The 15457-nt window shown below is 44.7% G+C and overlaps 1 protein-coding gene across 1 annotated transcript; it reads right to left on the reverse strand.

Annotated features, from left to right (window-relative positions):
• Nucleotides 1-419: 419 nt before the first annotated feature.
• Nucleotides 420-15077, reverse strand: FGG (fibrinogen gamma chain). Its single transcript, XM_069631311.1, has 9 exons — nucleotides 14955-15077; nucleotides 14812-14865; nucleotides 14104-14284; nucleotides 13671-13764; nucleotides 10215-10345; nucleotides 7357-7490; nucleotides 5155-5339; nucleotides 4689-4966; nucleotides 420-785 (listed from the first exon to the last, which is right to left on the reverse strand). The coding sequence occupies exons 1-9, from the start codon at nucleotides 15003-15005 to the stop codon at nucleotides 586-588; spliced, it is 1308 nt and encodes a 435-aa protein (XP_069487412.1). The 5' UTR covers nucleotides 15006-15077; the 3' UTR covers nucleotides 420-585.
• Between the last annotated feature and the right edge of the window lie 380 nt (nucleotides 15078-15457).

Below are 15457 nucleotides of genomic sequence, written 5' to 3' on the forward strand. Positions count from 1 at the left end.
AATGAAGATAATGAGCTGAGGCATAGGAATTAATGCCGCTCCGGACAGGAGCCGCGGCCTTAAATCAGGTTCAGTCTCAATAGCATGAAATATTGGTTCTAAACTGGTCACATTCTTTGGGTTAGCAACAAGGATGCACAGCCTTCTGGGAAAGTGTCCTAGGCTTCACTGCTCTTGCCTGCAGCTGCAGCTACGCAGTGCTAGCTGGCAATGCCCTTCCATACAGAACAAGTGGGGATATAGACCCACACAGAGCATTTCACAGCCATGCACGGTTCCCGTAGCACCACATTTGGTCTACAGGATCGCCAGGATTAATGCAGGACTGCCTGTTCTCTGCTATAGCTCCATGTCACTGTTGCTGAATCTCCAAGGCATTTCACTATATTACTAACACTACATAAAGACACAGAGAAACATTTCCAATAGTAAGCTCCATCTCTTTAATTGTGCGTGAGGTCAAACAATCTGCTTTCATTTGGAAATGGTTCGCATGGTTGCATTTAAAATTGTCCTTGCAGCGCCTGCGTGATAAGTTGAAAGTGCGATTGCAGGCTGAAATATAACATCTCGATGGTTTTTCACCTAAATATCTCCCCGGCTTTGGAACGGGATCTTTTTGGAGTCGCCAGTGTGCTGCTGTTGGTCTACTATTCCAATTCTGTTAACTGGCAGGAGTTTCATTGTGGTTTGCTTCATAGAGTACCAGCGACTGCGGAAGGTAGACCAGATCATACCATTGTCGTAGCCAAGTGATCCGGCGTCCGCCTCGGTGTATACGCCACCTGCAAGGTCATAGTACAAGGAGAATTACCTCACTCCATCCAACTATGTACCGCTCCAAATACATGGCAGTACATGTACCAGACCATGGTTATGATAACAACAGACAACAGAAATCTTACTTTCTCAACCTGCAAACACCTTTGTGCATAAACCCTTTGTAGAGGTATAAAATCGCACAAAATTTTCTTTTGTCGACTTTCTTATCAACAAATGGTGAATGCAGCGAAGAACGGAGTTCTTCATTTGTCAAAATATGGCACTATTCAATCTGGAGTAACTGTACAACTGCTATAGCCAAGATTGCAGTGGAGGACTTGCGGAAGACCTATTCCGGTGCTACTCCAGAAAGATGTAGGGCCCGATTCATGGAATATTTGCCTGGTTCAAAGTGAATTCGCACTGCTGAAAAGTGGCTTTGCACTGCCGAGACAACCCTGATTCATGGAACTGTGCAAAGTGTATTGTTGCCATGCAAAGTCCACGCAAATTCATTTTTGCAGCACGTGAATCAGGGTTTGTGCTGGCAGTGCAAAGTCACTTTTCAGCAGTGAAAATTCATTTTGAACCGGGCAAATATCCCACGAATCGGGGCCACATGGTCTAAGCCTAACTGCCCAGATCTCAATGGAGCTCATTTTCATGTATTTCATTAAATGCATGGAGGGGCCACTTAGTTTCATTTAAGTGCAAACTGGTCGCCTCTGTGCAATTTTTATCATTTGCACTACGAAGTGCAAAAGGTAGGTGTAAAAAGCAGGCGACCTCGCCTTTGTCCAATCTTTTTACACTTTGCAGTGACAATTGAGTAAGTGTCTCCTGCCATTCACACACAGCAGGCAACATTGAAAACAGATTCATGTGGAATCTGCCTGTTTTTAGCTGGTGCATAAAGCAGGCGGGTTCCATAGGAATCCACTGCATTTGTGCCACCATAAAAACGTCATGCTGATGTAAACGCTTGAGCATTTGTATGACATAGAGAATGGGAATGTCGGAAACGGTAATTCCGTTCCGTGCCCCTTGTCCTCCATAAAAATGAATGAAAATGTGGAGTTAAAACCATGCATACGTTCATGCACAAGCTTTATACTCTAGTACACGTAGAACATGACCCACAATGGAGCTCATTTTTGTGCTCAGTGTACCGGGAAGAAAAGGCGTAAAAGCCTTGCGTAAGACTTGTACACTTTTCTTTGCGGTACGCCCCATTTTCATTGATTTGTGTGGCAGTGGGGAGGGGTGGGGAAAAAAACATATGTTTTCACTGCTCCCTTCCACTCCGCCAAACAAATACTTCAGCATTTGCACCTGCATGGAGTTTCATGCCAGCCAAATTCTGGGGATCCCTATGGAGAACGCTGGCTTTGTGTACCAGCAAAAAGCCAGCGGACTCCACGGGTATCCAATGTAAATGCTGCCTGCCATGAGTGCATGGCAGGCAATGCTTATTCAATTTGCACATCAGAGTGCAAAAGGGGGAGGCCCAGCGTCCTGCGTGTACGCCACCTTTTACCCTCCCCTCTTGCACTCTGCAGTGCAAATGGCAAATATTTGCTGGCTGGAAGCCATGTGGGTGAAGGTGCACACGTATAGGGACCCGGCTGGCAAATTACGGGAGAATGAAAAATGAGCTTCAATATGATTTAATGTTCAGCAGTGTAGACGTGGGAATGCGTTTTGTTCACAACATGGGATCAAAATGCATAAAGTAAATGATGACTCCTACTATAATAATGTAGAGAAGTGTCATGCATTAATGAAAAGCTGAACAACTGTGGATCCATTTTCCGCCATCATATATGATCAGGAGAGGCCTGCTAAAACTAATCACGGATGGATAGTATGCTGACGCAAGTTGAAAAGGCTTGTGTGTGGATTTGGGTTTTTGTAACACATTTCATGCACACAGAGTTGCTTCAGAACACAAAGGATTCAGAAGGGGTGGATAAGGGAGAACAAGGAAAACCCTTTATTGTTACAAGCAGACAAATTGCATTCCAGATTCTACTCAGATGGCCTCTATGAATGACGGGTGGCCTCAGCAACCGTTTTAGCACTAAATGTATTTACTTACTGTACAGAACTCAAAATAATGACATTCAATGTGGGATAACTGCAGCGTTTTCAGTGGTAGCACTGAAGGGCACTTTCGCAAATTATTTCAGCTCTTTAATGGTGAGAAATATAAAAGCAACTCATTTACCTGAAACTGAACGAAGCTTTGCACATTTCCACGTTTGACCGCAAGCGTTATGTTAACAATGCATGGGTCTATGTGATAACCAGCTCGAGAACAAACTTCCTTCAGGACAGTGGTGCATATTTAGTAAAAATTCATAAATTGCACCTTTATATTTACACTTCTGTGCAAACAGGTCCTCTCTTTGCAATTGCAATCATAGTTACTGCAAAGTGCAAAACCAAGGTATAAACGCAGGCAAAATTGCCTTTGTTTTTGCACTTTGCAGTGCACATTGGGTAAATGGTGGTTGCCATTTGCACCTGGCAGGCAGCATTTACAATGGATTCCTATGGAATCGGCATGCTTTTGTGGGTAGAAAAAGCTGGCTGATTCCATAGCAAACTATTCGTTTTACACCAGCTTGAAAATATGATGCTGGCATAAAACCAAGCAGTCTATAGAAGTGGGGCGGAAAAGGGACACGGAAACGTAATTCCCATTGTGTGTCCCACACTCTGCCCTCAAAAACCACTAAAATGTCCTGCAGCATAGACAAGCATCTTTATCTACTGTCGGCGGACTCCGCAAATGAGCCCCTGTGAGACTATTCTATTGGGTGAAAATCATTTAGCGCAGATATTCTGAGAGTCCAGTGTTCATACAAATAGCCAGTCAGAAATGTTCATTTAGTTTGTGACAATTTATTAAATAAGCCAGGAAAAAAATGATCATTCCGTGTCCTTGTTTATTCAGCTTGGAACAGTTTGACCCCTCAATGACAGTCCTAGTGGGTATTACCAAAAATGTAAGTGGGATTAAAGTCAAATCTGGATACACTTGCTGAATGCAAGACACACCAGAATGGAGAACCTGCTCCGTCACTGTGGACCCTGCCTCGGTAAACGATTCCTGTTTAAAATGAGTGACAACTTACCTTGCCAGATCAGCAGAGAGGTAGGCAAGTTAACTTGTGCATTGGCAAACATGTATTATGTTAACGTTTCCCTGCAAACTGCGCACACAACTGCACTTTACACCCTGATGCCTGTGCTGTTGGCCTTCCATTCCAATTCTGGTCATGAGTTTCATTGTGATGTGCAGATCATGAAGCCTGCACCAGAGGAGTGCCATGAGTGACTATCCTTTACACTGTGAACGGAGACCAAGGCTGGATAACTGGAACCATGTACTTCCTGTTAAAATCATTCAGGGCTGATTTACTAAGCTAAATAAGCAGCTTGCATAAGAACGTGAGTCATTTTTGGGGCAAGTTTTAGCTACCCTATTTTTTTTTTTAGCTTAGTAAATTTCGTTTTCCTTACACTATTTTTAGCTTAGTCATTCGGCTCCACATGTATATATATGTATTGGGCATTTCTTTACTAAGTTCTACTTACACTATTGGTTTTAGTTTAGTCAATTTAGTCTTACTTAAGCTACTTGTTTATCTTAGTAAATCAGACCCATACAACTATAGGGTGATTCAGGTTTTGACTATTTTGGCTATAGATCCACCCCTTAAGTGCAAGGATCATTTTGGGAAGTTTGATCAGTATGTCAGGGACTCAAATCGTTATCTTTATGGGTAACAGTTTAAACAAGAAGATTGGTGAAAAAAATGAATCACTGACACTTAACACTTCATGAATGCGCATGTGTTTCAATCCAGCTGCAGGTGGGAATTCATTTGGTGACATTGAAGTATTTAAAATGTTTTTACCTTTGTAATATTTGCCATTCAGATGAGCAGCATGGCACCTATTCATCCACCACCCTGATCCATCTTGTTCCGCACAGTTTCCATCGAATTTATCATTGTCGCTGTCGTACGTGCTGAACTGCATGCCATTGTGCGAGGTGTAATGCTTGTCACTAGGGTCATCTCCAAAATCGTAACCGTCAAAGGCGTCGCCAGCAGAGCCTTCCATGAAGTAGGAATAGGTCATGCGGTATTTGTCAGCTTCTGGTCCCACTCTGAATGTGTTATAGTCAGCATTGCTGTTGGAGAGTGGATATAGGGGTCACTTGCAAGAAAGTCACAGCCTCAACATATGCAGCACAAGAATACATTGACAACCGTGGTAGCTTCCTACAGGATTTTAACAGCACATTGACAAAGCTTGCACTCATTTTCCCGCTGTGGTTGCATTCCCTTTAGTTTTGATGAAGACCAATTTATAACATACCTCTTCACGCCATTCCAGTCCTGCAGCTCCACCCTGAGCACATACGGGATGGCCGATTGTGTACTTATTAAATGCATCTTTTCGTTTCCAATCCAGAACTCTGTTTGGTCATTTGGAGATAGGTATCCGAAGCCTTCTTTGTACTGAATCCAGTTTTTCTTGAAGTCCACGCTTCCGTCCAGCCTCTTTAAAACAGATTAGAGAAAGGGCTCATGATCATATGAAACATTGATTTTGTCTTCCCAATATCCTGCTCTCGAGTGAAGATCTTCTAAGGCAGGGGTCTGCAACCTGTGGCTCTCCAGATGTTTCGGACTACAACTCCCATGATCTCCTGACATTGACTATGCTGTACAGGCCGGATGGGAATGGTAGTCCAAACACATCTGGGAGCCAAGCGGTCTGTTTCCACCAAGGAAATGCAGAGCCAAGCCACCCTCAGTTTTATGGTGTGTATGCCATACCTGCCTCACCCCATCCCAATCTTCTATGGCCCTGTGCAATGTTAAGTAGCAGGTCATATCTGTCGTGGTAAATCTTCAGAGGGGTTCTCACTGTTATAGACTCTGAATCACTAGCCCTGGGGGTCTGCATCCATTGGTGGCTCTAGAGCTTTTGGCCTAAAAATCCCAGCAGCCCTAGCAAGCAGATGTAATGGGAGGAGTAAATGTAGTGGTAGACCAAGGTTGCTTAAAGAAGGAGTCCCTTTATACAGTATCTCCCTTGCAATGTGAAAATAATCTACAATGGAAATCTGAAGTCTGATTACAAAAATAATAATAATGAAGGTTCCCACCACCATGACCTTTATGGGCTCCCCGTTGAATTTACTTTAGCGCTAGAGTTTTGTTTTTTAAAAAAAAGTAGGCTGGAAGACCTCCGGTTCAGGGGCTTCATACTTCCTGCCACACTGTGGCCAAGACAGGTACAGTTTATAGGTCCTCTGTGGCAAACCGATACACATTTGGGAACTTTAATTCCACTACAACCAGAGCAGATCTGGTTACTACTCTAGCACTGAGATTGGTGCAAGGTGGGTCATTGCCGCTTTATCACAATGAGTACTGGACAGACCTGTCTTTTCGCAGGCTGGCACAGGTGAGCTGGACCTGAAGGTTCAGCCCACCCCAGCCAAGCTGCACGTGAATAGCAGATACTGGCTGGGGGGTAGAGTCTTTACTACTGTGTACACTGCTGACTCCATCCTCGCTGTCCATCGAGATCCCATACCACCCTGGGATGAATTTACCTTGCTTCTTTTTGACAACAGAAACAGAAGGCAAAACCTGCTCAGAGATGGTGGTTAAGGGTGGGCAATGATGGGTGAACAGAATGGAAAACCGCCATGATTTGGAGACTAATGGAAACTGGAATTGATTGCAAAGTTGGGCTTACGTAGCAGTGAGGTGCTGAGTATACTAGAAAACTAAAACTATCATGATGCAGCAGATCGGCATGACAAAATGGGCAACAGTCTACGAAGTGTGCATTGGGTCACATTATAACCGGGTCTAGTGTAAACGGTTCCATGTGGTTATTCCGCCGCACAAATATTGCGATGCAAAAATATCGCCATATTTTTGTGGCAAAATTCACATATGGACCCTGCGGGAGACACCCCCGCAGCCCCCGAATCATGTTTTAATGTGCGGAGGACACCACCGCAACCCCCGCTCCCACATAATATCCCCCCAAAAATATCGCCTGTGGCGAACCAAAAGTCCATATCTACAGTGATATTTTTGTTGGGGATATTATGTAGTGATACCGTGTAAACTTGCAATGATGAGCTACGTGTGATTCCTAGAAACTGGCAGCGATCTGCAAGCCAGACATCATATAAAGTGAAAATTATTGGCAAGCTAGTTTCAAAATAGACATGCATACAAAATCGGAAATAATAATATAACAATTATGTTCGATTGTTTATGTATATCTATAAAACATAACACCGTAATAAGTGACCAACCTAGTTTCCGCCCAGCGGTACTTCATCAGGACCAGTGAAGGAATCATGAAATGTATCTGCGGCAGATATGTATATGATGACTGCCTTTATTATCAAAAGTCAGCTGCTTCACACTCCCGATTCATTCAGGTTTCATATTCTGCCCCATACAAGGGTTCAATAAATAGACATGTAGCCATAGCACAGAGCAGATGTCCAGTGAGACCAGGTGCATTGGCAGCTTGGCGACCTACCCTCTGGAGAACTGTCCATCCGTTGCCACTGGAGTCTATCTCGCAATAGATCAGGAACTGCTGCTTGGCTTTGGCGGGCTTGATGAAATAAAGCCCACTTGTCTTTGCACCCTTGTTTGCTACATCTTGACAATCTACAAAAAAAATGAGTTTCGGCAATTAGCGATCTACATGTCTCATTACATACTTTTGACTTCAGCGTGTGTCTTGTTTATTGTGTGTGCTCACCTTCCAGTCTTAACATGGTTGTATGTGTGTGTGTTTGTGTTAACTCTTTTTTTGGCATTGGGTATCGTACGCCGACCATTTCAGTGTTGCAAAGGTATTTTAGAGATAAAATGCATAAAGCAATTGAAGTGACTAGATGTATCTCCAGGTATGGTGCCATTGTGGAGGTAATGGGTGTTGAAACCTTTGACAGCATAAGTCAAGTACGCTGTTTTACTCTCTTGTGACCTTAAGAGTGCGACTCTATGGAGCTCATTTTTGAGTTCCACTGAAATTACCAGGAGGGAACCTATTATTGTTATTATTATTATTAATTATAATAATCATATTTATTGAGCGTGGACCTAGCTTCGGGAAGCAACGGATCGCTTTACAATCATATTGGGTAGAACACAGTGAGGGAAGCAGAGAAAAAATTAGCAGGGAGCTAACATGGAAGGGTGGGCAATTGGCAGCAAGTGATCTTCAAGCAACCAAGGGGGAGTTGTGGGGAGCAGACCACCCAGTCTTAGGTAGGGTGTGGAGTGCAGGGTGTGTAGACCTAGCTGTTAAGGAGGAACCATTCCTTGAAGAGGAAGGTCTTGAGCTCTTTCCTGAACTGTAGAAGGGATGGGGAAGTCTGATGTTGATGGGGAGAAGGATCCAGTGTCTTGGAGCGTAGACAGAGAAGGTCTGTCTTCTGTTTCTTGTCTCCCTGCACCGTCGTAATTAACCTGTTATGGTTACACTTTGGCATGCAAGGGCCCCTCTGCGCAATTTTCAAATTTTGCACAGCAGAGTGCAAAAGGAAAGTATAAAATTGTGGCATAATCGCTGATACGCCACCATGTTGCACTGCACCATGCAAAATGAGTAAACACAGTCTGCCATTTTCACGTCAGGCAGCATTTACAATGAATTCTTATGGAATACACCTACGTTCTGCTGGTGTAAAAATCAAGCCGATTCCATATGAATCCACAGCATTTGTGCCAGCATAAAAATGTATATTGGCACAAATGCTGGATTATTTGCATGGCGGAGAAGAAGGGTACTGCAATATTGTACATTATGATCCATGCCTCCTCTCCGCAATCAAAATTAATGAAAATGGGCTGTAATGTAAATTTAGTGCATAAAAGTCTTACACGTGACTTTTGCACACTACATTTATGTTACGGCTCTTTGTGTACCCTGTTTGTACACTGTAACCGCCTGCAGCAGCTACCCATCCTCCACTAGGAACTCAAGACTATTTCTACCATGAAAACCAAACAAGGACTGAATGTACAGGTATTTGCATGCATTGCGCTTTCACGTTTTACACCATCACTCGATCCACTGTATCTTGTAGCAAGCACTGGCAACATGCCGGGGCAGCGTTTTGGAAGGTGCAGTGGCGGGCCAGTCAGGGAGAATAGGGGACATTTGGGTACCCACCGGCATGAGAACGCCGTTATAGGGCACTGCAACTTACCAGACTAGGGGTCCCATGCATGGGGAACCAGGACATATAAGAGGGGAGCTAAGCAGTGCTCCCCCTCTTTGTTTGCATGTCCAAGACTGCTTCATATCTAAGGGCAGCGTGGCAGCTCTTTACATTGTCCCTACCACCCCTGTAAGGGAGTGAGCGGAGTGTGGAATGTTTTCCCTGGGCCGAGTGTTATGTTGTGGCACATTGCATTGAATTAAATACCAGGCTCAACAATTGGGATCACTGGTATAGAGATGTTCCTTGTAGTTGTGGGCCGAAGCGCAGTGCAGAACAGTGAAGTTGGCATGCAGGTGCTCACAGAACCATGCTGATCCGGTAAGTGCACAGGAGTGGGGGGAACCAGACTGGGGTCTGGCCAGTTCATGCGATTCACCTTATTTACTCCAGGACCATTCCCAGGGCATGAGGGGGAAGGGCCACAGCCAATCCCCCACCTCCAAGATTGTAATTGGGGAAACAATATGGCATATCCCGTATTCTATGATGTTATGCTTTCATTTGCTGCTTCATTTTGTCACATTCCATGTCATCATGCATTCATTTGTGTTTCATTTAGTAAATAAATGCAGCAAAATGCCTTCCAAAAAAAAAGTGGTTATATGTCTCACTCAATGGCCTTGCTGCCTTCGTCACCCAGGCCGATTGTGTATTCCTGACACTCATTCATTTTCTTGCCTGCTCATGTAGCTATGCTTAGGCTACAAATAAAATAAACGCCCTTAGCACATACTACTGCGGCAATGGTAAAGCTCAGTAGAACAGGTTTCTGTTTGGTCATTATTCAAGCTAGCTCTTTGCATGAAAGCGAGGTGCTTGGCCTAAACACAGTCTGTGTGCGATGAGATCCCTTCAGCGTTTTGGGTGAGTAGGAGTTTTGCCAGTGCCTGCTGCAGTTGAGCAGTTGCGCCTCTAGTCATCTACGCGGCCTGAGTGTGGAATTACACAGACACCTATTGCTTGGCCTACTATGATCCTTGTACGTGCTCCGATGTCACGGAGTTTGCTCCCTGCAGTGACACATTGTTTGACTTGGAAATCCCTGTAGCCACGGCTGTTTACTCTCTATCATCTGCAAAACGAGCGGACTGGTCAGATCTCTTTAAATAGGACTGGGGCCAAAGCACACATGGCAAAAGCATCAAGGTTCTTGACCTACCTCTCCCAGTAATTGTCTGTATTTGCACGGAGTCCTTGCATGGCTCCTGGCATTGCTCTGCCAGCCTGACTGCACTCTCTTCCAGTTGCGAAATTTTCTGTCTATTTGTAGAGTACAGCTCTTGCAAATACCTGCAGGTAAACAAAATCGACATGAGGAATGTTTTCACAGCGTTTGGTCCTGTAAGCAGAGTAGAACCTCTTCTTCCGTGGGCCGCATGTTACACAGAATTGAGTAATCAATACAGCACATTAACTCTGCTTTACTTCTATATCCCAAAATCAGCTGCTCTAAAAGACAGCAACGGACGTATAATACACAAGTCCACCTTTTTACTCGTGTCAATATCCTATTTTTTTTTATAAAACATTTTATATTGATGTTCATCATAAACAACACATACTTTAACTCAAACCGTTGAAACCACAGGTCAGTCATGTCACATTTAAGATAAAAAAAAAGACACCCCCTTTGCCCTGATTCCTCCTCTCCTTCTCTTATCCTCTCTTTCACGGCCCTGCCCCACCCCAAGACTATCCTACCCACCCTCTTGCACCCCGCCCCCCACCATCCTGCAGATGTCAATACCCTATTAAGGAAGAGAGGCACATGATTGCAACTCAAGTACTTTTTCCCAAGCACCCAGGCAATATCCTCTGGACCTTCACTGTTAAGCTTCAAGGCGGAGGCTTGGGTTTCCCTGATCAACACATCATCAAATCGGCTGTTCGTGTTATCAGTGAGAAAACTCCACCCACGGCGCATCCATTTTCACATTGCAGGGCCAAACGGAGAAAAGCGTTTTTTTTTTTGTTTTATTTATGTGAAAAGGGGGCTGGCATTGAGGGGGCAGGGCAGAGCCTGGCATCTTGTGTTTTGCCTTTTCATGGAATGGTCTTTGGTAAGGGGCAGCCATCTCAAAATCAGTAGATCTTGCATTGATCTCCTTTCAAGGGCAGTTTTAGAAATATTCTGACCTTGTCAGGGGAAGAGACACTTTCGCAAATTCACTATATCCACTAAACAGAATTGAAGGTGCAAGCAGCCCTCTGGCTGAACACCAACCAGTGTTCTTTGTGTACCTACTTGCTCCACCTCACAGTGGATTTGTTCCAAGTGCTGCTGGAACATGGAAATAAATAAATTAAATAAATAAAGCTAATGAGCTGCAGCCAAAACGTTCTCTGATGTCACAGAACAGTTGCAATGCAGCATTACAACCGTGAAATTATCCTAGAATGACCAACAACTATTCGAGTAAGTAGCCATGTGTACATTAAAAGGTGATTGCAGTCCAGATGGTAGTTTTGTCACCATGTAGGGGAATGAAGAAGGTTGATATTCCTTAGAATGTTTACATTACGAAAGCGATGTTTTTAAGAACAGGCATAAGATGAAAAGGAAGGGGTGAAAACGCTAAGACATGGATATGTGGCTAATATAAAGTAAGTGGATGGATTGACATGTGAGCTTTTGGAGCAGTAAAAGGAACAAAATGTTCCCAATATGCAAAAAAATGCAGTATCTACAAAGTCATCTCTTATGTTTCCAAAAAAAGAAGCTCCCCCTAATCTGACTGGGCAAACCGTGGAGAATTGGACATGTCATTTCTGATTTATGTATGGTTGGATGTGTAATAGCTTGTATACAATATCAGCTCTGCCTTTGAAAATAGCCCCCCATCATTTTAGTATGCTACAGCTATTTGTGTGCACAGCGTCTCTTAGTAGCCTTTTGAACTGTAAAGACATTGCGCCTCATTACACGGAATGCGGTAAGGGTTTACCGTTACCGGTAAGGGTACCGGTAAACCCTTACTGCCTTACTACGAGGTCCCTTTGCGTGACCAGACCTCAACGGCTGGTTTTACCAGCCGTTAAGCAACAAGCCTGCAAAGGGACCTTGGAGGCAATTACGGTACCACAACTTGTGGTACCATAATTACTGCCTTCGCCATTCCCATTGAGCCCTATCGGGGCTCAAATGGGAATGGGAAAGTGCCATGGTGAATGGGCAATTACCGCCCCCACACACCTTGGAATGTGGCGTTAAGCAAGAAAACTCATTAAATATATCAGTGATCACTCCTGAAGAAAATCAGGCACTTCCTACCAGGCAACATCTTCAGATCCACCATACAGACCCCGCCCCTGTCTCACATAGATGGAGGAATCACCCCGCTCACCAGCATGCCCATCACCATGGCATCTATGAGATGCATTCTCCACACTGATGCCAGTCTCATCCAAGGCCTCTGCGAATACCATCACTTAACAGCACACTCGAAAGTGCAAACAGGTCTGGCCCCTTCCTCATGATTACCAATTCTGGTAAATGGCCTTGCCCCACTCATCCTCACCTGCCTTCCACCCTAAAAAAGGTTTGAACGTTCATAGTCAGCCTCTCCCTCTATCCTTACATGTCCCGCCCCCTTAAATTAAAACTGTACCTGATGTACTGCCAGTCTGCCACCCTCCATCAACTTCCCCTCCCTTGTTAATTCATCTTGTATTCATGTTTTTATTTATTAATGTGGTTTGTTCATTTCGAACTTTACACATATAAAGCATTGTACAGATGTACTCAAAACAATTGATCATGAAACACACAAATCCATAAACAATAAAACAATTGTCTACGTTAACTTCTAATAGCATTCAATGAATTAAGTGCATTGCAGTGTTAATTACAGTACATTTCAATTTCATCTTAAAACCTCATAGATTGTCACCTACATCAGTGATATTATTTGGGTTGATACAAGGCATAATAATTAATTCATTGGCTATTTCATCTCATGTTTAACCTGCTGCATATATGGCAAAGTGCAATGTGCAGTTTTTTTATTCTCCTTATTTATACAGACTGTCAACCATCGTCATCTCCGATACTATCATAGCGGCTGACAAAGTTACCTTAAAAGGCACACATACAGGCATCCCTTTTCCTTGCACTCAGTAGGTGTCTGGCAGTTTCCCTTTTTTGCAGGTATTTTACAGATACAGTATTAATCTTGTATAACACGCTAAACCGAGATTCAAACCTGTGTTGCTCTGCGTTGTCTTGCTTTCCAAGACAAACGCATTACCCCTGAGCTATCGCCCCGGCCCTAGATGACAGTGCAGGGGCTGCTGACCTGTTCCCGTAACATGTTTACAGCTCCAGCTATGTCATCCAACAGTGCTGCAACTTTGCTGTTGGTCTGAGAGTGATTTACCCTGGTTTTCTTCAGAGAGACTAGATGTGGAGGTAGAGTAAATGCTATATTCCCCTGCTGTGATGTCACACTATTTAAATATGGCATCAATATTCCACTGGCGTGATGTCATAATACTGGGTTACATCATTTTGACAAATCTAGGAGCGCTTCCTATGAATGCTAGACACAGCATAGAGAATGTGAGTGGCGGCTGACAACAATGAGCTCTGCTTTGTCAGGTAAGAAGAAATACTTACTGGATCTGACTCTCCAAAGTCACTACAGTGTTATCATATCTTGCAATTTCTTGCGTCATACTTCTGGTCTTTTGTGTGTACGGATCCACCAGGTCTGTGGGAAGAGAGAATCATAAAAAATTAGGTGAGCTCCTCACGGGAAGTAGAGGTGAGGGGGGGTAAGGAGTGAACGAAGGAAGGGAGAAAGCAATGAACGGTAGAAGAGAGATGCGACTGAAAGTCACAAAGGAGACACGAACAACCGTTATAGGCACGATGGCATGGAGAAAGGAATGAAGGTAGGAAGAAAGGCTGGTTGTAATGAAGGAAGAGAGGAAGAAACGGAGTATATTTGAGGACAGGGAAAGTAGAAGAAAGGACAAAAGCAAGGAAGGGAGGAGGGGAGGCAGGTAAGAAGGAAGGTAGGTTACAAGGGATGTAACGGAAGCCTCACGTGGAGCTCTGATCAAATTTGGACTGTTATCTCTGATTTCTCTGATCATATAGTGAGCCCCAGAAGTGTGGTTGGTGATCTGCCGCATCTGGTCTTCGAGACTCTGTAGTTGTCTGTTTACATCTGGGTGGTAATTGTACAGGAAATCTGCAATGCCGCATGTGGTCGGACAGTATTCTCCCTGCATCGATATCACACCAATAAAAGGTTGGGTTGGTCACGACAGAACCCAAAATTAAACACACTTGAGAATGTATCGTAATACAGGGAGACAATAGCACATTCATTCCTCCATAAAAAAAAAAGTAGGGCAGACGGTTCTTAAACAGAGGACAACTACTACTGCTGCCACGGAGATACACTCTGCATTGCATGGGGGCATACAAGACTTATTCGGCTCCCACCCCTTCCCCTGCATACAGACCTTGCAGCGTAGGGCACTGTCGGCCAAAACATGCGTTTGGTTGTTTGTATATGGGTCAAATGCAACCAATCTCCTAGCTGTCTAACCACTACGTATCAAAATCTGGAATTCGGAAATACTCTTCTTACAAATGTGCCCGTGTGTACCTTGAAAAAAAAGGATTCTGAATATTTCTATTTTGTGAGAAATGTACATGGTTTGACCGAAAACGTTCATGCAGTCACCTTAACGTTGACACTACCCTTGCCATTACAATGATGACTACGAGAAGGAACATTACTCACAAATCGCTCATCCAGGATGCAGCAGTTGTCTGTGTTGGGCCGCAATTTCGGTTGCTGCAAAGGAAAGAGGACAGGTGAGGGCGGGCGGGCGGCCGTGCATGGCGCCGGTCCTGCGGGGATGCGGGGTTGGGAGCGTCACTTACCGCCTGGCACGCGGCGAGCAGCAGCAGGCCGCATTGGAGCAGCAGGAGCATGTTGGCAGCCGTCAGGTGAGCAAGTGACGAGGCCCGCCTGCCCGCCGCCAGCTTTATGCTGCTGGGACAGCACTCTAGCAGCTGACCAGCGCCCTCCAGCGGCCTGCGCGCCAGGGGGCGGGGTTAGCGGGGGAGAGACTGACGGCACCCGGAAGGGGGCGGGTGCTAGAGCGTGGGCTCTGTGTGACGCAGTGCGGGGTTTTCGTTGCGTCACACTTGTCCTCAATCTTTCTCGCGCGCGCGTGGACGCACTTACAGCAGCGGCGCGACACTCCAGCGGGACGTGCACGCACAATGTTTGCAGTTGCTCAAAGGAAGCAACCCTTATTCAAACGTGCCCCCCGCTTGCAGTACTTGCCCCGGGCCATAGCATCCCACCACATACACATTCCGTCTTACGCAAGACCCTCCACACACAGGACGAGGGCACATGCCTCATTTCCTCATGCAGC

This window comes from Ambystoma mexicanum, chromosome 6q, assembly GCF_040938575.1.
Source record: "Ambystoma mexicanum isolate Mex_15411 chromosome 6q, UKY_AmexF1_1, whole genome shotgun sequence".
NCBI classification, from domain to species: Eukaryota; Metazoa; Chordata; class Amphibia; order Caudata; family Ambystomatidae; genus Ambystoma; species Ambystoma mexicanum.